The 25889-nt window shown below is 37.2% G+C and overlaps 1 protein-coding gene across 5 annotated transcripts in view; it reads left to right on the forward strand.

Annotated features, from left to right (window-relative positions):
- The window catches only part of LOC117411379 (signal-induced proliferation-associated 1-like protein 2), a 159017-nt gene that overhangs the window by 84683 nt on the left and 48445 nt on the right, over positions 1-25889 (forward strand). For all 5 annotated transcript variants that reach the window (XM_059025420.1, XM_034018787.3, XM_034018789.3 and 2 more), the window contains 5 exons: positions 1836-1939; positions 3641-3798; positions 4858-5434; positions 13636-13910; positions 19855-20112. In XM_059025420.1, coding sequence (XP_058881403.1) covers positions 1836-1939; positions 3641-3798; positions 4858-5434; positions 13636-13910; positions 19855-20112 — 1372 coding nt within the window. The remainder of the gene's footprint in view (positions 1-1835; positions 1940-3640; positions 3799-4857; positions 5435-13635; positions 13911-19854; positions 20113-25889) is intronic.

Genomic DNA, 25889 nt, shown 5'->3' on the forward strand with positions numbered 1-25889 from the left:
GTGTATCGGAATAGTCTTACCCGTATCCATTCCTAGCCTATTTATTCATTTTAGTGTAATATCTGAATATAAGGGTGTGCTTTAAATTTAGGTCAAATCCATGTTTTGGGGAGGATGCAAACATATCTGCCTCAAATTGTTTTTTAAAGTCAATTTTAAAAATAATAATAAATCATATTGAGAAGAAGTTTAGAGAGATTTTAGTGATGTAATTGATAGTTCTAGATTTCAGAGATTAGGAGATTTGATGAACAATAGAGGGTTGCCATATACAGTGCCTATAGAAAGTCTACACCCCCTTGAACTTTTTTCACATTTTGTTGTGTCAGTGCCTCAGAGTTTCATGCATTTAAATGAGGATTTTTTTTCCACTTACCTACACACCATGCTCCACACTGTTAAGGGGAAAAGTTTTTATTTAGAAAAAAATTATCTATTAAAAATACAAAACTGAAAGTTGGATAATTGGATAAGTCTCCACCTCCCTGAGTTAATACTTGGTGGAAGCAGCTTTGGCATCAATTACAGCTGTGAGTCTGTTGGGATAGGTCTCTACCAACTTTGCACACCTAGATTTGGCAATATTTGACCATTCTTTACAAAACTGTTCAAGCTCTGTCAAGTTCCTTGGGGAGCGTTGATGGACGACAATCTTCGTCATGTTACAACATTTCGATTGGATTTAGGTCTGGGCTCTGACTCTGCCACTCTAGGACATTTACTTTTTTGTTCCTTAGCCACTCCAGTGTAGCTTTGGCTGTGTGCTTTGGGTCGTTGTCATGCTGAAAGGTGAACTTCCGTCCCAGTTTCAGCTTTCTTGCAGTGGGCAGCAGGTTTTCCTCAAGGACTTTTCTGTACTTTGCTCCATTCATTTTCCCTTCTATCCTGACAAGTGCCCCAGTCCCTGCTGATGAGAAACATCCCCATAACATGATGCTGCCACCACCATGCTTCACAGTAGGGATGGTGTTCTTTGGGTGATGCGCTGTGTTGGGTTTGCGCCAAACATAACGCTTTGCCTTTAGGCCAACAAGTTCCATTTTAGTTTCGTCAGACCACAAAACTTTTTGCCACATGGCTACAGAATCTCCTGAGTATTTTTTTTTTTTTTGCATACTTCAAACGGGATTCAAGGAGGGCTTTCTTGAGTAATGGCTTCCTTCTTGCCACCCTACCATACAGGCCAGATTTGTGGAGTGCTTGGGATATTGTGACATGCACACTTTGACCAGTCTTGGCCATAAAATCCTGTAGCTCTTGCAAAGTTGCCATTGGCCTCTTGGTAGCCTCTCTGATCAGTCTCCTTATTGCTCTGTCATCCAGTTTGGAGGGACAGCCTGATCTAGGCAGGGTCTTGGTGGTGCCATACACCTTCCACTTCTTAATAATCGTCTTGACCGTGCTCCAAGGGATATTCACAGCCTTTGATATTTTTTTATACCCATCCCCTGATCTGTGCCTTTCAACAACTTTGTCCCGCTTGCTCTTCACATGCACAATTGAAAGGAGCAGCATTGCTTCCAGTGAACAGGTGTGCACTGCATTATATGAGGTGTCAAAATCCATTTGATCTTTTCACAAAGGTTTTAAAAATGAAGTTGTCAAGACAACCTGCAAAGTAATTCACCAGAGGGTATTTATCATCAGCAGGAAGTGTTTGTTTGGCAGATGGTGATGTTTTAAATCATTTATGTTTGTGTTAAATGAAGAGGGAAGTGCAAATATTTTTTTTTATTTTTTTTAAACTATACACACACTCAGTGAAATATAAATGCTTATCCAAGTGTGCATTTCACTTTTTTATATATATATATATTTTTCTTTGTGTTTTTTAGCTGATTCAACTGGAACTCACTCACTGTACACCACCTATAAAGATTATGAATTGATGTTCCATGTGTCCACTTTACTTCCATATACTACCAATAACACACAACAGGTATGTATTGAGTCAGTTTCTGATGTTTATTTCCTTGATGTAATATTAATGGTGTCAGTAACTCCTCATATACTGTAGTATTTGTCAATAGTATTCTACAGTGTTAGTCAGACCAAAAATGTTAATGTGGTTAAAACACCTGTGTGAATTGTCAGGAGTTTACATGTCGATACACAACTTGACACTGGTACTGTAAGAGGAGAGCAGCATTACACATATAATCAGACAATAAATAATATTTGTGAAAAGGTACAGGATATTGACATTAAAAAGCTTACAGGTGATACATATTTCTCTTGCTCCTACTCTTACTAAAATAAAAACAAATTATAATTTAAATGACTGGATTGTAAGACATTTGGGGAATTGTCAAAAATGTCCTAAAAATGACAGCTAATCTCACATGCCACTTGGTGGTTTTCCCTTTAGTATTTCCCTTAGTTTTTCAATGCCTTTTTTTTCTTTATATAACCAAAGGTTTCTGCAGCATTCCAAGAGCTGTCCAGAAATGTGCTTTGAACCCTTTACTACAATAAGATAATACAGTTGTGAAGAAAATTCAGATTCCTTTCAGTTCATTGTTTCTGTTTCAACACCGAGCAACAGAAATCCCTAAAGAAAATGTGGAAATAATTCCAGTCACAATAGGTTTCTTTTGTTTACTCACACCCCTAATATACAGTATGCATGATGTCCTTGGGTTTTCATATCAAACATTCCTCAGCTGGTAGACTGATACCTTTTAAATAGGATCAGCTAAAATATGTATAAAAATATGCATATTTGATCTGATCCTATTAATGTATCATCAAAAAAACGTGTACATACATCAAGTCTGTATAGTAATATAGTGACCATTTAAAGTTTGCATTCCTTTTATCAGCTTTTGCAGCATAAGGTTGTGTTAATACCCAAAATATATCCCCAAAACATTGCTAGGGTAGCTAAAATGAGCTGATTTACCTATTCAGAAAACCTCCCCAAGCAATAGAATAGAAGTAGTTTTAAAGTCTACCCAAATGAATAGTATATTGTTCTTAATTTGAGAACAATGTGTTCCGAGAGTTCTCTGACTAACGTGACTGAGTCCTTTGTAATTGAAAGTCTTGGCACAGACACAACTGTAAAGTAAAATTCCAGCTCTAAGGCAGTTATGACCTCTAAATCAGACTGCCGAGGCATAATAATCACTGGCAATTGCAGTACACAGGAAGATGGCACTAAAAAATGCTGGGGGTAATTTTACTGATGTAGAGCCGAATGTCGATCACCAACATGCATGTAATTCTGGTCTATTTTGTGTTGTATTTTGTTGAAAGTGTTCTGCCTTGGGAGAGAGGGTAAACCAGTTAAAAAATGTTTATTACAGTTTTTATATCCCTCACTCCACATTTAATTGTTTACTACAGTGTAATTCCTCAGTGTCTCATGTTGTCATTTCAGTTGATCCACTATGGATCTAGTTTATTTAATATCCTAAAATGAAACACATTTTGTTTAAGCTTTTATTTAAGCTTTCACCACAAAAAAATGACAAATAGGTTAAAAGGTCAAACATTAAGAAGGTAAGGGAAAGGTAACATGGCATTGGAGCCACTTACTGGTTAAGAACATTGTCTTAAACACTAATTTACTCTCATTAACCACTTGCAAAAGCTGGGGATGTTGTAATCCTTACTATTGTTTCTCTTGCCATTCCAGCTGTTAAGGAAAAGGCACATAGGAAATGACATTGTCACCATCGTTTTTCAAGAGCCCGGGGCCCTTCCCTTTACCCCAAAAAACATCCGCTCCCACTTTCAACATGTGTTTGTCATAGTCAAAGTACACAACCCCTGCACTGAAAATGTTTGCTACAGGTAAGTTTAAGATTATATAGTGAGATTTAAACTGTTTTAAATGATACAGTATATTACAGAAATGTTTATGTTAATTAGTTAACATTAGTTAATGATGTCTGGAAGTGAAGAGTTGATGAAAGATGGAACTCTAATATCTCCTAGTTTATATAAATCACAATTTCCCTTTAAAAGGCTGAAATCTCAAACCCTTGTCAACAACTTTGTGATGGTTAACAGTTTGGTAAATCATGACCACCTGGGACAAACTAGAGATAAGACCAGTTGAGATTTCAGTGGGCTGTAAAAAGCGTTTACCACCTTGTGTTTTACTTAAGAATGGTTTCCTAACTACAATTAGTAGGCTATAAATGTTACATTATTTAGCCTATAAACTAGTTCTTAATGACTAGGGTTGTCCAATAGCAATGATGTTGCTTATAATCTATGAAGTATTTCTTTAAAATAGCAAACATACTGAAGACTAAGCTACCATACGGTCACCTATCAATGTGGTAGTCAATTAAGCAATAAGTCAATGATTCTTTATTCTCACCTGAGGAGGTTGAATGTCTGAGGGTATAATGTTATAGAGGTGATGCCAGCACATACTGTACATATTAATTACATTTGTACATATATCTTGAACTGCTAATCCAGGTTTGATTAAACATTTCTGGGGATTTCTTTTTAGTTGTTGACAGTATAGTGTCATGATTTCTGGACCCTGTTTCTGCTAATTAAGGCACTATCCTCAAATGTTTTTCCAGAATTTATGAAACTTTGCATGGAAATGTCCAGGCACCTGATCGGTAAAGATGCATAATTTAGGTAGACCTGGTTATGGGCACACTGGGTTACAGTAAAATAAAAATACATATTTGTGTTTGATTTAAATGTGTATTTTCCATTATCCTTTATTTCCAGAAACTTTTTGGTTTTTATTTTTGTGGTAGTCTGGTAGTATTAGGTTGTAGATCACCAAAATGTGCGTATTTTAAAAGGCTTTAAAAGGGGCATATCACTGGCTGCGTGCAAGAGAATTGTAACTAACCTTCTCGTTTTCATTTCTGTATACAGTGTGGCTGTTTCAAGGTCTAAAGATGTGCCTCCATTTGGGCCCCCTATTCCTAAAGGAGTGACTTTCCCCAAATCTGCAGTTTTTAGGGACTTTCTCTTAGCCAAAGTGATCAACGCAGAAAACGCAGCACACAAATCTGAGAAATTTCGTGCCATGGCTACAAGGACGAGACAGGAATACTTGAAAGACTTGGCAGGAAACTTTGTCACAACGGCAACTGTTGATAGCACAGTGAAATTTAGTTTCATTACACTGGGAGCAAAGAAAAAGGAAAGAACTAAACCACGAAAGGATGCCCACCTGTACAGCATCGGAGCCATTACATGGAATGTTATCGCTCGAGACTTTGGGCAATCCGCTGACATTGAATGTCTGCTTGGAATTTCAAATGAGTTCATAATGTTGATAGAAAAGGAATCAAAAAAGGTGGTATTCAACTGCTCCTGCAGGGATGTTATTGGCTGGACATATGGAGTTATGAGTATAAAAATATTTTATGAAAGAGGGGAATGCGTCTTGCTCTCTGCCTTGGATAACTGCGGTGAAGACATCAGAGAAATTGTTCTGCGGCTAGAGGTAAGCTCTTGAGTCGGCAACCAGTTTTTTATATGGTTCTTTGTAGTTTACAGTAGTTAGTCTTTCAATGTGCATTTCTTTTTTAAACAACCCGGATCATCTAAGAAAAAAGGAGGATCAATAAGTACAATATCTTGACACATTTGGACCGATTTGCTAATGTATATATTGTTATGTACTAAGGTTAGTGCTGTATACGTTGTACACAATGTCAATTTTTTCAGAAATCGTATTCTCAATTTTATTTATTTATTTATTTATTTTCCCCCCAATATATAAAGTAGAAAGACTTTAGCTTTTCAATGCATTTGTCAGGAGTTGGGGGCGGCGATAACTGCTGGATGTAATAGGGCTTTAAACTACAAGGTGGTAGAATCTGTAGAAGTACTTAATAAAATAAAATCATAATTCTTCTTTTTTTTTTTTTTTTTTTTTACTGCAGCCAGTATCATTAACAGAAAAGAAATACAGAAACTTTTTTTTTTTTTTAAACAAATGGGGTCACCAAAAGTACATAATTGAACTGTAATTGATCAATTATTTGTTATAATTACAATTGAAAGCCAAGGTTCAACTACAATTACATTGTAATTGCAATTACAAATTACACAATTTTGTAATTGACCCCAGGTCTGCTAGTCGACAGTTTAAAAATGTTGAACCCATTCTATTTGTTTTGGCTTCTGGCCTGTTTTAATTTTAGATTACTGTAGCTGCTAAATATATTTCAGATCATAAAATGTGTGGGCGGGGACTCCTCCAGATTACATTAACCCAGGCAGCTTCACATGGCTTTCAGTATTTGGAACTGTGTTCAGCTGGCTTTGCTTTCATCTTCCAATGTGGCTTTTAAGCCAGCTGTATTGGGTTTACCATCAACTGCAGTGTACAGTAGGGATGCAACAGTTTTTTGATTCTCCCAAACCGAAACAGACATATGCATACATTTCCAAACCAAACGATACCGACAAAAGATAAAAACCAAAAAAATAAAAATAAAATAAACTGTTTAGAGGCATGTCTGTTAAATTAGTCTGTGTTTATCTAATAAAAAAATACTTTGAAATTAAAATGTAAGTTGAGGCCCCAAACCATTTTGAAATTGGAAAAGAAGGGAAAGGGATACTACAGACATATATCTGGATTAGTGATTATTCAGGTGTGAGGGCCGTACCATAGAGCCATATTTATTATAGAAACAAGCTATACTAAACGATAACTTTTATAGGTTTTTTGGGGGGCTGGCAGCAGGCCTGAGTTCTAGCTTTAGTTTTTTGCTGACATAAATCTAGGTAACATTTTAAATTAGATGTGTTTCCTCATCAGAATTTTTTTTTTTAAATACTGCCAAATATATGTCACTTTGAAGCCAACATTGTGATTAAAATAATTGCAATTTCAAAAACTGTGAGCTGCAGTTCTAGTCAGACATAATTTGCACATGATTTGCCACTCACAACCAACCGCAACGACAATGGGGGTACCAGCAAAATAATAAATACAAAAGTTGAAGGTCTCTTAATACATTCTGTTTCTACATTGTCTATCGTATCCTAGGTTGGTATTTGTCAGTTCAAAAAAAAAAAAAAAAAATCCTTTGTCTGCTAAATGCAGTTTGGTTTTAAACTTTAATTTTGGTTTTACCAAAAACCAACTGGATGTCAAAAACAGGTGAAAGAGTTGATAAAAAACCGAACCGATCATGACCAACTTGCATTCCTAGTTTACAGTATTGTAATTAGCAAGGTTGAAAAGACCATTTCTGGTTGGAGAAACACATATTGCTGATTTACTACAGTAGTCAAAATTTTCTATTTGTACAATTTTACATTACCCATGTACAGCACCTTAGCATTTACAATATAGTATTTTTGTACCACATTTTCTTGCTGCCTTCAGCTTGAGAAAAATTTCCCTTTTACATTTAGGGTAGTAGATGTTTTCTTATGTAAGGTAGTCCAAGATTAGTGCTAATCAGTGTCTGTGAAACCATCAATGTTTACCATTAAAGGGAGGGGAAGACAACATTTTTGCAAAAAAAAAAAATAAACTCCTTTTGAAGTTCAGACAATAGAAGTTTAAGTAAAATGAACATAATCTATAAGCAATGTTGCATTTTTTTTCTCAAAGTATATAAGTAGTGCCTTAGGTGAGTTCCCATGTTTTTACAGAACAGATTGCCATGTTTTTAAAGGACTAAAGTCTGGTGCTTTGTAAGTAGAGCTCTTAATTTGTTTTGGGGAGGTGGGTGTGTGGCGGGACCTTGAGGGCCCTTTTCACCTTGGTACCTGTATATCAGGTGAAGAGCTAGCTTTTCATGCCGGGGGGGAGAGTCTTATTCTAGGGGCCCACTGTTTTAAATTAGTTTACTGGTGTTGTGATTGTATATCGAAGCAGATGTAGCAGAAGTGCTGAATTACTGTATAGTGGAATGCTGATGTGCATAAAGCAGACTCTTAAGACCATAACAATGCTAAAATAAAAATTCAATAAACTTTCAAAAACTGTAGAGACTCTGTACATAAAATAGTTGAAAACATAATAATAATAATAATAATAATGTCCTTCTGGCTAGAATATTAACTGTTTTGTTTAGTTTTTTGCTGCTTTTTTGACAAAAAAACAACCTTCAAAACCACATGATTTCTCGTTATCCAATGGCCAAACACAGAACCAAAATCATAAAAGCGTCATCGCTGTGTTTCTAAGTTCTGTAGTTTTGAAAGCAATCCATTATTTTTAAGAGGAGAATAACCACGGTTAAGACAGTGTGTACAGTTGGGCCAATTAGATCAGCCTGTACGTTCTAAAAGCAACATTTTGGCTGATTAGATCGGCCCTTGCCAGTTATAGTTACACATATGATGGAAACGGTATTCAAGTGCGTGTGTGGAGGTGTTTTTTTCTAAGTGTGTGTTCGGGCAGTCGAGAGGGGCCCACCAACCTTCATTTTCAGGGCCAGGGGCTGCTGGCCTTTGTTCCTAAGTAGTTCCTAATCTTGACAGTGTGCTGGATATTGTAACATCTTTGAACACTGATGGACCAATCAGCATGCAGCATTCTAACAATCTGTTTTATAATCTATAATGACTTATAATATATGACTTTCTTAAATAAATTTCTTTGACATTGGCTGGTGATTGGCTAGTGTTTGGATTTTCATCCATGATTGTAGAAATTAGTGACTCGCACTATATGGGCTGTTCCAGAGGACAGACTGCATTTTACCAATCTATTCCCTGCCAGGTATTAGAGCAATTTACAGCCCCAGGAAATGTACTGCTCCCTGGATTGCTTCAAATGCGTCTTTTTAGGGTTTGTCGGGATAACCACAGATACAGTACAGTACAGTACAGTACAGTACATTAGGTGAACCCCTAAGTAACAGTACAGTTTTTTGTGTATTAGATATATTTACAGTACAATAACGAGTGGTCTGCTGTTTTGAGTAAAGGTATCTTTTAGACAGATTTGTACTGAGAGTTAGAAAATGGTAATTAATCCCTCCAGAACTATTTAAACATCTTGCATACTTGTCGTGCCAAATCTGTGCCATCTTGGCTGGCTGTGGTGGCCTGGCACCCTTTTATTAGTGTTATTACAGGTGAATTGTTTTGTTTCTCACAGTTTTCTCATATCTTGTAGAAAATAAAAATCTTCATTTCCTTTCGATTCTTTCTCTGCCAATGTACAATAATGGTACACAGCATTTCTTTTCCCTGACAGTTTTATTATGGTATTATGGAAAGCAGACACATAGCCAGGTTCAAGCATGAACAGTCATCAGACAGCACAGGATATTGGACTGCTAGAGGCTGGAGGTGCCATGGGTCACATCAAATATAGCTAACAGAATTATTCTAGTAAATCTTATCTAATACAGTTAATATATACAGATATTGCCATCACTTTGTAGAGCTCACATTTTCCTATATGAAAAATACACACAATACCAGTATGTTAAATGTGTTTTATTTTTCCATAGCATTTTCAATCAATAAAACGGACGTCTTTTGCACTCTTTTCCACTTCTGTTGAAGGAATGCATCCAAACAATTACTTTTACAGAGCATTTTATTTTAAATAAGAAAATGGATCAGAGATTTCCTTTGAACGTGATTGTTCAATACTAGGACCTTAATCTCTGCTATCTTTCAAACTATGTTTAATCACTGTTCCAAATCAATCTGCCCGAAAATATGTAAATACAGTATTTGTGTATTTTACCTTTTTTCTGCTTGTTGAAAGAAAATCTCTGTTCTTGTACACACCCTCTGAATGTTGTCTGTCAATGTAGACTATTCCTCTTCTTTGCTGTCCTGTCTATCTGTTTAAATTTAGTTTAGCAAATAAAGTAGAAAAAGAAATAAGTGTTTGCTGTCGGTGGCAATATAGTAACCACAACGGCAACTAGTCTCCGGTTTGAATGACGAGTTGAAATCAAACAACTGGACACAGTCTGATTTACTTTCAGCAACTTTATTTAAGCATATCATAGTAACAACACAGGCATGTCACATCTCTTCTCTAAAGCCAGGAGAAGGAGGCTTTGACTTTATGAACACACTCTGTAAACAAGTTCCTGAACAAACAGCACAATCAGGATTAACACATACTGCAGATAAGTAGATATTTTAATTACTAAAACTTTTTATTTTATTTATTTTTGAACTCTACAACCAATGAGTTCACCGCGTTGGGTCATATGACACCAAAGGCCAAAATGCATCCCTATAATAAGTACAACAACACATTACGCAGCCTCATCTGGATAGCAATTCAGATACTGTGTATGCTGCAGTGTCGATTAGACCATTCACTACAGCAACAGACAGTTCAGGAACCCAGTACCTGGGTTTGTAGACAATAATAAAAGAAGCTTGTTATTGTTGTTTAGTTAAAAGTACAAAAATAGTACAAAATATTTTTGCATTTCCCGGTCGTTGCTTATTTTGTGTGTAACTGGGGTCTAAATGTAACATTTACCATGTGTATGTCTATCAGTTTTGTGTTTGTGATATCTTTTATTTCACATGCAAATGGAAGACGACGAGTATCATCACATTGTAGTTCTCAGTCGTGTGGGACATGCATTATTATATATTTCTTAACAGACAGGCAGGACATGCATATTTTCGTTCTCATTTAAAAAAAGTGAATGTATACTGTTTAATAAAACTCTTGCAAGTACACAAAGACATTGCTGTTTTATTTGTAATTAATTTAAACATGCAAGGGGTCATTTTAATGAGCTCACAGAAAAACATAACATGGCAAATGTTACTGCCATAGCCTTTCGCTTTCGGCTACTGAATCGCCCTATTGGTGCTGTACTAGGAGGTAAACAACAACTGCTGGGACCTCGGTTTTACGCCATACACCAGGAAAAACTCAAAATGTGCCCCACTTCCTGCGACGTGACCTCCGCCAGAGAGATGCATCGCATTGGGCAGTGTGTCTCCATCATTACTGTTGTTCCTTCATGCAGCTTATGAAGTTGATTGTAGTAGCATTGAAGTATCTGCCAGATGCATTCCTTAACTTTTCTTTGCTAACGGCTATTTATTTCTGCTAAGAAATAAATAATAATAAATAAAATAATAATTAAATTCCCATCAAAAAATGAAATTCATCTTTACCATAATGTGTGTGTTTTAAAGGAAAATCTGAGACGTGATGCTGTCAATACATGTGTTTAGATAAGATTTACTAGAATTGTTTTGTTTAGTGCCCTATAATTGAGTGTTTCCTGCAAAGCACTTAATTATATTTTTGTGGGAAGGGAATTTAATAGGATTTAATGCAGCAGTTGTGAGCTTAGAAGGGTACCATTTATCTGTAAGTACAGTATAACCGAGCCTGGGGTGCACAGTGATTAGTCACTTTGGCAGTTTTTTGTATCCTACCAGGAAGTGTTGGTTTACTGCTTGTTAGTCATGTAAACTGTGTTCAATCTGTTGTAAGACGAAGCTTTTATGAACATAAGAACATAAGAACATAAGAACATAAGAAAGTTTACAAACGAGAGGAGGCCATTTAGCCCATCTTGCTCGTTTGGTTGTTAGTAGCTTATTGATCCCAGAATCTTATCAAGCAACTTCTTGAAGGATCCCAGGGTGTGAGCTTGAACAACATTACTGGGGAGTTGGTTCCAGACCCTCACAATTCTCTATGTAAAAAAGTGCCTCCTATTTTCTGTTCTGAATGCCCTTTATCTAATCTCCATTTATGACCCCTGGTCCTTTTTTCAAGTCAAAGAAGTCCCCCAGGTTGACATTGTCTGTCTATACCTTTTAGGATTTTGAATGTTTGAATCAGATCACCGCGTAGTCGTCTTTGTTCAAGACTGAATAGATTCAATTCTTTGAGCCTGTCTGCATACGACATGCCTTTTAAACCCGGGATAATTCTGGTTGCTCTTCTTTGCACTCTTTCTAGAGCAGCAATATCCTTTTTGTAACGAGGTGCGGGACTTTGTCAAAAGCTTTCTGAAAATCTAAATCGACCATGTCGTATGCTTTGCAGTTATTCATTTTCAATGTTGCATCCTCAAAAAAGTCAAGTAGGTTAGTTAGACATGATCTCCCTTTCCTAAAACCATGCTGGCTGTCTCCCAGGATATTGTTACCATATAAGTAATTTTCCATTTTGGATCTTATTATAGTTTCCATAAGTTTACATATAATAGAAGTCAGGCTTACTGGTCTGTAGTTACCTGGTTCGGTTTTGTCTCCCTTTTTGTGGAGCATTACCATATGTTTCTGGTTGATTTCTGAGTAAATCCTCTCAAAAAATGTAGTTATAACTGTGCAGTACTTCATTTCAAAATAAGTTTTAAAGGGCAACTGAACCTGACTTGCAAAGTGCTTTAGTAATGAAAAGTATTTAGGCATACAATAATGAAGATCCTGAACTGTACAGTCGACTATAATGATTGTTAAATTGAAATTGTATGAAAACACTGTATTCTGTGTAGGACTGTAACAATATACAGTACAACACATTATATATATATATATATATATATATATATATATATATATATATATATATATATATATATATATATATACACTAAAAGTTAAACCTTGTTCCTACTGTACAAAGGAGTGAAATGCTCTTCTGTAGTGATAAATGTGAAAGGTTGGCAAGTACGTTTTGAGACTTCTAAGCTAATTGAGCTGTGGTACTCTGCAACCAAACAGAATGTGTTTGAAGCAGAATAGATCTGCATACTGAAAGTGTCTGTAATATGCAATTCAGAGACCAACAACCAGACTAATCATTCAGAGTGGCCCACTTTCTACTATCTACGGTATACCTGCATCAAAAATCCCACTCAAGTTTAAGAATATATATTCAATACTGTTATTTTATAATGTAATTCAATTTTTATACAGCTGCTGTATATTTAGGACAATTGACTTAAAAGCAGGTCCATACTAGTGACAAGCACATGGATAGATAAATTCCCTGACTCTCTTGAAATGATTTATTTCTAATAGGGACGTTTTGCCAGTTTTGTTTTTATTTAGCAGGGTTGGATTTTTTTTGTAAAATGGACGCTGTGAAAAATGTGGGTATTTCTTTTAGAATGTAGTCCACAGTTGTGAATTTCACAAGTTGTTAAACTTTAGTTTGACAACGCTTTTGTTTAGTTGAATAACTATTGTAGCAGTACATCTTTTGAATAATGTATATTGAAGCCATATCTCTTGCCTACAACATACTGTTTTATGAAACACTAGCCTTTAAATGTCATGGGGCCATCTTTTCTTTTATTTGCCATTACAATAGAGTAACGTACAAAAGGTCTGCCTCCTGATCCAAGTTGCCTGAAGATGTTGAGTGTTTTCCAATTTTGCTGCCTTCTTTTGTCCACCTGCACCTGTTGAAAGCATTAACAATTTAAACTAGAATAGCCATGAACTACGGAATAGCTTTGCAAGGAATCTGGTTTTGTGTACCCTATGAATAGACCTTGTCTGAACTATAAAGTGGCATCCTACTTGCCCCGTTTCATTGTTTGAGGAAAATATTTGCTGCTGTCTGGAGCTTTATTGCACCAAAGAGGGCCAGATTAATTGACCTGAAAAATTGTCTGTGCCTTGCCTTTTAAAGAAAATTAATCTCTGAAGACAACTGATTAATGATGACTTTTTGTTTTCTTCTCTCTTTTACTTCCTTTTTTTGTAATCTAGATTGTAACCAGAGGCTGCGAGACATCAGAAATTACCCTCCGGAGGAACTCACTAGGCCAGCTCGGGTTCCATGTGAACTTTGAGGGAATCGTGGCAGATGTTGAGCCCTTTGGATTTGCATGGAAGGCTGGCCTCAGGCAAGGGAGTCGTCTCGTGGAAATCTGCAAAGTGGCAGTGGCCACTTTGACCCACGAGCAGATGATTGACCTCTTGCGGACATCGGTGACTGTAAAGGTGATGATTATTCAACCACATGAGGATGGCTCGCCCAGGAGGTAAAAAAAAAAAAGATTTAATTTGCTATTGGCTTCATTCAGCATTGTATAGTATATTCTCCATGTATAGGTATACCCTGTGGACTAGTACTGTACTTTTGTTGAGGGCCATCAAAGCATGTGTCAATGGGAAAGGGGTTAAAGCTAATGAAAGAAATGTATAACTTGTCTGTCAAAAAAAACAAAAACATACCTGGTACCTTACTAAGAAAGCTTTCAGTTTTGGGGGCCTTCCTTTCAGGTCCATAGTCTGTTAATGTTTCACTTTCAATCTCAGAAGAGTCAAGCATGTCAGTTATTATAATGTAAGGAAGCAGCTAGTTTGTTAATGAAAGGAGAAGATGTTTTTGGAGGGGTAAGGGTCAACTCTAATATTCAGATGACATGACCAAGGGAATACATTGCTATATCATGTTCTTCTTTCAAAACTGCACATGCGAGACCTACAACAGGTAAAGATGTTTTGAATTATCATTAGATAACCCCTTTGAAAATAATTGTTAGCTGCACCATTTTAGTTGCTGTTACAACAAAAACTCTTGGATCATTCAAAATGTACTTCGATCCTTCCCAGGGATAAATTTATTTAAACCTGGATAGGAACAGGTCGACATGTGGGGCATGTTGTCCGTGTCCTCCTTTGTAAAAACCTGTGAAAAGTAATCATTTAATATATTTGCTATTTTTTTTTTCTTTGTCTATGATTTTGCCATTTGTGTCTTTTAGACATTTAACCTCCTCTTTGAATGTTCTCTTGCTGTTATAATATTGGAAAAACATTTTGGAATTGGTTTTAGCCCCCTTAGCAATATTGATTTATATCTCTCTCTTGGCCTTTCTAACTTCCTTTTTGACTTGTGTTTGCAGTTCCAAGTACTCTTTCTGTGTACTTTATTTTTGGTCCCTTTTAAACGCTCTGAAAAGTGCCTTTTTTTGCTGAATATCTTTTTTAATTGATCTATCAAACCATTTTGGCCATTTTGTTTTAGATTTGGCACATGGCAAATGACATTTAATAGAGAAAAGAGTAAGATACTACATGCAGGCAATGAAAAATGTGCATTATAAATATCATATGGGAGATACTGAAATTGAAGAAGGAATCTATGAAAAAGACCTAGGAGTTTATGTTGACTCAGAAATGTCTTCATCTAGACAATGTGGGGAAGCTATAAAAAAAAGGCCAACAAGATGCTCAGATATATTGTTAAAGTGTTAAATCAAGGGAAGTAATGTTAAAACTTTACAATGTATTATTAAGACCTCATCTAGAATATTGTGCTCAGTTCTGGTCACCTCTCTATAAAAAGGATATTGCTGCTCTAGAAAGAGTGCAAAGAAGAATTATTCCGGGTTTAAAAGGCATGTCGAATGCAGACAGGCTAAAAGAATTGAATCTGTTCAGTCTTGAACAAAGAAGACTATGCGGTGATCTGATTCAAGCATTCAAAATTCTAAAAGGTATTGACAATGTCAACCCAAGGGACTTTTTCAACCTGAAAAAAGAAACAAGGACCAGGGGTCACAAATGGAGATTAGATAAAGGAGCATACAGAACAGATCCTTGGATCCTTCAAGAAGCTGCTTGATGAGATTCTGGGATCAATAAGCTACTAACAAGCAAACGAGCAAGATGGGCTGAATGGCCTCCTCTCGTTTGTAAACTTTCTTATGTTCTTATGTGTCTGCCCAGTTCTGAATGCTCTCTGAATTTGTTTTGCAGGGATTATATGTTGCGTGTGGTGTATTAATGTTGGTGTATATGTATTGGTGCACGGGATATGGAAGCACAGGAAGTGCACAAAGTAGTTCACGTGCAGATGTACAGAGATTCCAATTAAATGATTGATTAACAATCCAATCTCGGTACAGCTGCATAAAAGAGTGAATGTTTCACTCACTTTGGGTTGTATGTTCAGGGTGAAAGAACGGGAGAGAATGAGGAGATTAAAATAATGATAATAATAATAATAGCAACTGCTACTTCGTGCTGGAGGACGAGCACAGTACTTGTTTGTGGAGTGTTTGTCCGTTTGTTTAGTTGGTGTCAGTTTTGTGTTTGTGATTTTTGTTTTTGGTTCAAACTTTTATTTTGCTCTGTGAGTATTGTTTTTGTCAAACCCTTTTTATTTTGTTTATTTAATAAAAGCACCGCAACGCATTCATTCACCAGTCATCCGCAGTATGTGTGTTTGTCTTCTGGGTCACCACCACAAGCTATCTGTGACCATGTATAATAAATAAATCCTTACATGTATTTATGGAAGTAAAAAGTGGTGATTTGCCTGAAGGAATACAGGTATTATGCTCTTACATGTACAGTAGTTAAGATAATGTCTGGCCCTCCTGTTTTTGTTATTAAAGTAGTTGTCTGCTACTCCATTTCCCCTCCCTGTTGGCTAGCTCAGCCTTTACCAAAGTCGGCTGCTAAGCTGGACTATATATTTTTTTTGTTTGCTGTTAAATTGAACATGGTAAGCGTGTTTGGGTAAGGAGTCTTGAGGGTTCCCAAATAACTGAAGTGGAAGCTCGTCAGGTCAACAATTATCTCAGTTTAAAGGAATTTGTGGGAATATTCAGACCCTATTCATTCAGTGCAGTCAGATGCAGTAAACCGACAGAACCTTGTAAACAAAGCGCCAGATCCTTTCACTCCAAATTAGGTTTGGATGTAATATGTTGAAGATAAATATGAAAAGCAGTGCCAGGATTTTTTTTTTCCCAGCAGTTTGAAATAGACCTGCAGTATTTAATGTAGCAAAGGTTTAAAAATAATCCATGGAAAAAGCTACATTGAAAAGGCCTTAGCTGTCCCTTTCACTGAGAATGGACTGCACAGGGTGGAGTGACAGTCCTAATATCTACTTTTTTAATACAGGCCTGGGGTTTTTATAGCTCCGTGCCTTTTAAGGATTGCAGTACCTCAAGACTTCCACATTAGATGTGTTTCCCACTGTAAATGGGAGCCTAGCCATATCAGAATTAAGCCAAAATCATACAGGCTCCTTGAGTAACTAATATAATATTTTATCTCTTGACAGAAAACTACCTGTTGCTGGCAATTGATATGTCCCTTTTGGGGAAAAAAAAAACAGTTTTCATTTAATTGGTAACCATTGACAAATGGTTTGCGAACAGTTTCACTCAGCACTGTGAAGAAGAAAAAAGAGAGAGAGTTTACTTCATGACCAGGCTGGAACGAGTATTGCTGTACGACTCCTAGATTTGTTGGCATGTGCCTGGGGTTGATCTATAGTGTGTTTCTTGGCAGCAGCAAATGGAAAAGGCTATTCCACTGCAATAACTCACTGTTTCTGGGTTAGAAAGGTCTGCCATGGCAGAGGTTAGAGTGCATATACACATTTTAATGATTGCTGTTCGTACAGAATTAGGTAAACTATCCAACTGGGATTTGTATTTTTCAAGGAATAACAAATCCCTGCTGGCAGAATATTATATCTGTGTTGTGGCCATAAGTAATCCCTCTATAGTATAAGATTTTTTTTGTTGTTGTTGCTGACTGGTTTATATTTTACATCTTGTTTACATTGTTTAACCCATGCATACCAAAAGTCCTCCAGGGTTACAAACTAATCTGTTTAATGGCTGGGTTAGCAGCCTTATTTAAAATGTCATAAACTGTTTTGCTGAATTGTCTGGCATAAGTTGGGACTTCCTGAAGCAAGGCATTTTTTAGCTGGGTAGCATTGAACTCTGATTAGCACTAACCTTGGACTACCTTACCCAATTTAATATTAGGTAGTCCAAGATTACTGCTAAGAAGGGTCTGTGAAACCAAGCATAAGAATGATATCTTCCAGATATTGATCTTATTGGGTTGCCCTCTGCTGCATTTATAGGTACTTTTATAACAAAGGTGTTTTTAAAAAATTCAAACTAAGTGTATGGCACAGCGCTGGATATTGTAAAAAAAAAAAAATGTACTTCATTCTAGACAGAAAATATAATTGATAAGACCTTAGATTCTAAATCTATAACCTTGCTACAGTACCTTGACAACGCATACCTCATTACTAGGGGTGAGTCTGAATATTCGAGTAATTGAGTATTCTAAATAAAATTACTACTTGAATACTTTGATCAAGTTTCGAATACTCGTTCATTTGTAAAACAAATGGAAAAATGGCACGGTATTTGAGAGAGGAGGAAGTTAAAAGTTATCAGCCACTACAATTTTCACCTCACTGATAATTGACAGGGAGACAGGTGCCCTTCATTACCTAGGTCTGCTATTGGCTAAAGGAGTACATGATTAATGAAAATGTTTTTTTTTTTTATTTTTTAAGATGCCAACGCGTGGAAGTAGTTTGAAAAAGTTAAACGAGACCATCATGCAATGTAATCTGTGCAGCACAAGTATTTCGTATTGTAAATCAACGAGTTAAATGCTCAGTCATCTAAAATGCAAACACCCATCTGCTACTTTGGAAGAAAACACAGAATGTGGCAAAAACAAACAAGCACTGCATGTTTTACTGTGCGCAGTGGTCGATGGTATGCTGCGACTCAGGCAATGTTAAGCCTTTGTTATTTGAGTTCTGCTGTTATTGGTCTCCAGAATCGGACTGTTTTTTAAATGATTATTTTATTGTGGAATCAGCAAGTACGGGTACAGTACATCTCTTTTTTTGTTATATACTGTATTATAGCGTAGATTTAATTGAACAAACGCATTTTGTTGTGCTTTGTTAGTAAGCAGTCGTGTTCTGAGTTTTGTACGAGTCGTCGAGTTGAAAGTTCTGAAGGTCCTTTTTATAAAGTTCTGTGTTTTATAGTTTAAAACCGCTCCTGCTATCAATTCTTATTTCTTACTTCTAGTTTTCCTTTAAATACATTAGGTGCCAGATGTTTCTTCGCTGTTACTGTTTATGTATTTATCTATGCGTCCCTATGTGTAGTTGCTGCTAATACAATCTAAGGACCTGTGTTAGAGTATTCGAATATGTTATTATTCGAAATTCCCACCCGTACTCATTACCCTTTACAGATTACACTAGATCTAAATTGCAGTACATTTTGTAATTAGCTAATAGTGCACTGGGTCTGAAATGATCTATAATATGATCTTTTTGGGCACATCTGTCAGTGGCCTGTGCTGTATGTGAGCCAGATACTGATATTTTGGTCTAAATCCAAACTTGCATGACTGAAATGTAAAATAAGTGACTGAAAACAAATGATTTTATGCTGTGAAGATATTTTATGCAACAATGATGAACTTCCTTAAGATTAGAGTTTACTTCCAATAAACATGAAATTAATTTCCAGCAGGGATTTAAAATTTACAAAGCATGATCCTTTTAGAAAATGAAAACACACTAGACCAAGCAAAGATAGTTACAGCAAAGGGTGCTGAACCAGTATAAATAAAACCCTAGCTCAGAAAGGCAAGCTTTGACGACCTTGGGAAAACAGCAAAACAAAGGCAGGCATCTATGTTGGTTGTACAGTGTGACATTGTAATATCAAATTGTTACATAAATGCTGTTCTGTTCAGGAACATCCAGTTTGTTAAACATGCTCTCTGTTTAATGTAGCATTCAGTGGCACCATCACACCCATTTATTCCATATTACATCCATATTTATAACGTTTTGATATCATTTGGTAATAAATAAATCTAAATGTTTGTCAAAGTTCATGGACTTTTTATTTTTTTTCTCCTTCTACTACAAATGGGCAGTGCATGTTTCAATGCTTGTTTAATGTGGGAAACTAGTTTGTACATGAAGTAGACTTACAATACACGTCTGCTGAAGGAAAGATTGTCTGTACACATGCAGTATGGTGTAATTTAATAAATCTGCCCGTCATAAATGACGGCTTATAGAAAATGGCCCATGTTTGTATCCAACATACCAGCATCAAAGTTCTGACCTAAAGGGTTATCTTTTTATTTTTCTCTTCTTTATTTTTTGTCCAGAGGCTGCTCAGAGCTGTACCGAATTCCAATGGTGGAGTACAAACTTGACAGTGAAGGCACCCCTTGTGAGTACAAAACCCCTTTCAGAAGGAACACAACCTGGCATCGCTTCCCCACTCCTGGTGGTCAGCCCATTACGCGGGCCTCCCCCATCCAAGGACCTGCCGACCGACTGCAGGGCCAGCAGTTTCTTCAGCAGGCTCAAGCAGCCATTCCCCGCAGCACCTCCTTTGACAGAAAGCTGCCAGATGGCGCGAGGTAGTGTACTTCATTTCATTCTTCCCACCTCACGTGCGGCAGTTGGATGCAAAGGGCAGCAGTGTGGAGTAGTGGTTAGGGCTCTGGACTCTTGAACGGAGGGTCGTGGGTTCAGTCCCAGGTGGGGGACACTGCAGCTGTACCCTTGAGCTAGGTGCTTTACCTATATTGCGCCAGTAAAAACCCAACTGTATAAATGGGGAATTGTATGTAAAAATAATGTGATATCTTGTAAGTCGCCCTGGATAAGGGCGTCTGCTAAGAAATAAATAAATAAATAAATAAATAAATAATACAGTTATATTGGCCACTCTGTTGACAATTCATGCTACAACTGATCGTTAATCACAGATTATAGGTCATTATCTAGGGACATCCAAATGACCTTTGACCTAACATACAGAGATCCTTTTCCCTCAAAAATGTAAATGTAGCTTAGTATGTTTATACTAAGAAGCCCTCAGAAAATCGCTGTGTAATAATGCTGAAAAACAAACATTTCCAAAGAATTGTAGGCTCCCGAGTGGCACATCCAGTAAAGGCACTCCGCGTGGAGTGCAGGATGTGCTCTATATCCTGGAGATCGCAGGTTCGAATCTAGGCTATGTCGTTGCCGACCGTGACCGGGAGTTCCCAGGGGGCGGCACACAATTGGCCGAGCGTCACCCGGGTAGGGCGGGCTTATGTCAGCAGGGCAATCGACGGTTCACCGTGCACCAGCGACCCCTGTGGCTGATGGAGCGCCTGTGGGTCTGCAGTGGAGCCATTCAGATCTGTGTTGTCCTCCGGCACTATAGGTCTGATGGCTTCACTGTGGATCCGCAGTGCGAAAAAAAGACGGCTTGGCAGGGACACGTTTCGGAGGACACGTGTGTCAGCCATTGTTTCCTGAGTCGCCAGGGGGTTGAAGCGGTGAACCAGGATTAATAACACAATTGCCGATTCCAAATTGGGGAGAAAAATGGGGTAAAATCATTGGCAACGACTACATTTATTATATATATATATATATATATATATATATATATATATATATATATATATATATATATATATATATATATATATATATATATATGTGTGTAGAATTGTCTGAGTTGTTTTTTTTTTTTTTTTCACTCACTGAAAACATTTTAAAACGTATTGGACCTCCAAGGGGTTATACTGATGTGTAATGTGTGTTTTTTTTTTAGTTTTTTTTTTTTTTATAACTGTTAAAACTAGAAGGACCGGAGATATACTCATACCTAGAAGCCCTGCAGCAGTCTTGACGGCTGTATTCAAATCACTGTAAATAGTATAACAAAAAGAGAAACAGATGGATGTAATTAGTTTTTTTTTTAATTTTTTGAAACATAAACACATAAACATCTGAACAACCGAAGCATATATATATATATATATATATATATATATATATATATATATATATATATATATATATATATGAGAATTTATTTTACAAATCAAAACAAGAAAATTTAAATAAATAAACATCTGAACAGACATCGATTTACAACATACATAGTTATAAAAACTGAAACGATAGCAATACATTTTTAACTTTTCAACAGCTATCGGTTTATTATCAGATGCACAAAAGCAACTGAACAACGTAGATAAATAAACGTAGAAAAAAACATTTTACAGAAGGGCACAGCACAAAAAAAGTATAATTTCTTTTTCCTTTTATTCGACAAAAGGGTATTCCTTTACCTTGAGTCTAAGGCTGTTCACAATCAACACAGATAATCAAAACACCGCCTTTTTGCATTGGGCACAGCTGTCCGAAGTTTTATTTTTATTGCACTTGCCAACCTGGCATTGGCATCTCTTGTGGCTCTCAGCAGGGTTGTCAGCTTCAGCTGTGGGTACACTCTTCGCAGTCTCCCTCTGTTCCAAATGCTTCTTGCAAAGTTGCTGTGCTAACTATAAAATGTATTCTCTCCTTGGTAAATTCTTCTCCGTGCATTCTTTGTAAAGTACCCAGGAGTTGATGGCTGCTAGGTCCAATATATTGTAAAACACCTGAACAGACCACCGTCGGGAGCCAGCTTTCAAGGAATACTTCCGTGCCATCTGATCCAAAACATCAGCTCCATATTTTGTTGCGTTGTAAAACTCACTAGTTTTTCACTAGTCCCAATGCTAATTGACTGACCAAAGCAGTGCAGCTGGCAAGCAGGCCCAGTCTTCAAAAGGCAGATTGAAAACAATAGACTGTCAGTCATTCACTCAGGAAGAGAGTAGAGACTAATCTGATTACAGCTAAACACATTGTGGACTGGTAAGTAAAAATAATAAAGTAGAATACCTTTCTGTATAATCAAAATACAATTGTTTTCTGTGTGGTCGTCAATGTGACTGCTGCCGGGGGTTTTAGGTATAATGTAATATATCTCCTTTATTTCTGCACTCCTGTGTTTCATGCTTTGTGAGAATATTTAATACATACGGACAGAAAGGTACACGAACGCACAGCCCCATACGTGTTACACGACTGGAGAAAATTACATTTTAAAACCAAAAACCGCCAAAATGACTGCCGCGGGGCTTCTAGTGTTAACTAATTTTCTCTCGTATTGATTTACCTAGTATGATTTTTCAAATTCATAACCTTTTTTTGTAGTATGCATCCGTTTTTCATATATATATTTTTTTACATAATTTTTTAATCATATAAAAAAGCTTTACATTTGTATTATTAAATGATTTTAAAAATATAATCTACTGCAGCGGTTCCCAAACTACGACCCCAAGCGGATGGGGTCATGAGAAACCACCTCGTTATCTCCTGATTGCACAGCACACTGCATGGCGTAGCAGCCACTCAGTGCAGTGTGACAACTTATCTTGCAGGCAAGCCTGCATAGGCTCTACTGATCTCCACCAATCACGTAACTCCATTACCAAATGTGGCCCTCCCACACGCTGGTCTCAAATGCACTTCACTGAAAGACCCCCCCATACTACCCTCGGTTTGATTTGTTAATTGTTATTGCCATGGGTTTTTATTCTTTTTTTTTTTTTTTTGACAAAGAGCATCAACTTTCAACGGTATTTGTAAAAAACGAAGAAAAGCCAAAATGCCGAATATGTCCCAATGTGTTATCTAGCGAAAGCATGAAACCAAATAAATTACAGCGACACTTCATAAGAAATACATGGGGAAAACAGAATTATTTTCCAGCGCATGAAAGAGGGACTTTTGCATCAACAAGTGCAATTCAAGAGGGCCTTGTCCGTCTCTGATCAAGCTCAACGGGCATCATTTGAGGTGAGCTATCGTATCACACAGGCCAAGAAGCCTCCCACAAATTGGGGAGACCTTAATTTTGCCCGCTGCAGTCGTTATGGTGAGAGTAATGTGTGTGGAAACTGAGGCCAACAAATTCAGAACCATACCTCTCTCTAACAACACCATGAAGAGAAGGATTGAGGCGATGGCAGCAAATCAGGAAAACATGCTGGTGGAACGTCTGAAAAACACGGATGCTTTTGCACTTCAAGTTGATTTTGAGCACTGAGGGGCGTGATTTGCACCATCCCATAACTATCGCACAAAAGCGAAGATATTCTGTTCTGTCTCTCTTCCAGGACACGAGACTGCACAACAAATATTCATTGTGCTACATGGCTACATAAAGGACAATGATATCGGTCGCATGGTGGTTTTTTGCACAGACGGGGCGCCGTCTGTGGCAGGCCACAAAAGCAGGACTACGTTACTGAAGAGAGTTGCTCCATCTGCTATGTGGACTCACTACATGATCCACAGAGAGCAACTGGCAGCTAAAGATTTAAGCACAGAGCTAGGTGAAGTCTTGCAGCAGGCCACATCCTTTGTGAACTACATCAAACCTCACCCTCTTTGCACGCACCTGTTTGCAAAACTATGTGAAGACATGGGGTCCGATCATAACGTGTTGTTGTTCCACACTGAAGTTCGTTGGCTGTCAAGAGGAAGGGTACTAGAACGATTGTTTGAACTGAGAGAAGAGCTGCTTGCCTGTGTGATGGACTGCAAAAAAAAGGAATTTGTCAATTTTTTTTCTGTGATCAAAATAAGACGTGCCTTCTTGCCTGCCACAGACACATCTGCAAAACTGAATGCTGGTTTGCAAGGAAAGAACACTAACATCTTTCAGCTGAGTGACTGAATCACAGTATTTGTGAAAAATGGCTTTCTGGAAGAATAATCTATTGAAGTCAAACTATGAATCCTTCCCACAGCTTTGCAACTTCCTGGCTGACAATTAAATTATTCAGCCTCCCACACAGGTCATGGCTGAGTATCTCAGCCAGCTGGAGACACAGTTTGCATCCTTTTTCCCCCTGACTTAAACATGACAAAATATGATTGGGTGCAAAGCCCCTTTCATTGCACGCCTGATGCAATGGATTTGCCAACAGCTGAAATCGAACAGCTAATTGACATTTCCCATGGTCATCGACACTTGCAAGGAATATATGCCCGACTTTCTCTACCGGAGTTCTGGTTCAGTGTCAAGAGTGAATATCCTGCACTCACAACATGCGCCTTAAAACTGATAGTGCCATTTGCCAGCACATATTTGTGCGAAGCTGGATTCTCCGCACTTTGTGTGCATCAAGTCTTGGTATCGAACCACCATGGATGAAACATCAAAAATTAGTTTCAACCACAATATCGGATTTTGAGAAGCTGTGTCACAACATTCAAGCCCTCGTGTCACATTTGACTTGATGGGTACATTAAATAACATATTAATATGTTGGTTGCTATGTTTTTTGGTTGCTTTCTGGGGTCACGTACATTTTTAAGTCTCAAAATGGGGTTGTGCAGGAAAAAAGATTGTGAACCTCTGATCTACTGTGTGAAAAATGTAGCCAAAGTCACCATACTATATACTTTTATAAAAACAAAGCACTCCTGTGACTTCTTTTTTTTAGCTTTTCAATGGCAGCCTGTTGTTCATTAACCCACCACAGTGGCAAGCTGTGATTATTATTATTATTATTTATTTCTTAGCAGACGCCCTTATCCAGGGCGACTTACAATTGTTACAAGATATCACATTATACATTATTTCACATTATACAGATATCACATTATTTTACAAACAATTACCCATTTATACAGTTGGGTTTTTACTGGAGCAATCTAGGTAAAGTACCTTGCTCAAGGGTACAACAGCAGTGTCCCCCACTGGGGATTGAACTCACAACCCTCCGGTCAAGAGTCCAGAGCCCTAACCACTACTCCACACTGCTGCCCTCTCTTTTCACAGTGATGGTACCACTGTGAAAAGTAAAAAAAAGTCAATTTGAAATGTCTGAATCTGTTTATCTCTCTAATGTCATATTATAAAAAGGCCACTTTGCAAGGAAAAAGGATTAGTCTATGTGAGGTATTTTAACTTTTCAAGCTGGAAGATATGCTTTCTAAGTATTGTTTCCACCCATTTTAGTTCATACTGTATACTAGTTGCATCAGTGACTTCAGTGTTTTATTATTTTTCTTCTAAAGCCCAGGTCAATACAACATATGTAATAGTTAACCAAATTCATTCTGTTTTGTATTTGTCAACTCATTAGGAGAAGTTGAAGCCATTCTCACTGATCGTAAACCATGTAATTCACTTGATAATGAGTTATATTAATCGATTTATTAAGCTTGCAGTATTACACTCCCACAGTCCATAGTCAGTTAGCTAATACTTTTCTTTCATTGTGATGCTGGGACTGAAAGGGAAAGAGATTTCACAAATGAGTTTCCATATGCAAACAATGTAGAG

This window comes from Acipenser ruthenus, chromosome 6, assembly GCF_902713425.1.
Source record: "Acipenser ruthenus chromosome 6, fAciRut3.2 maternal haplotype, whole genome shotgun sequence".
Classification (NCBI taxonomy): domain Eukaryota; kingdom Metazoa; phylum Chordata; class Actinopteri; order Acipenseriformes; family Acipenseridae; genus Acipenser; species Acipenser ruthenus.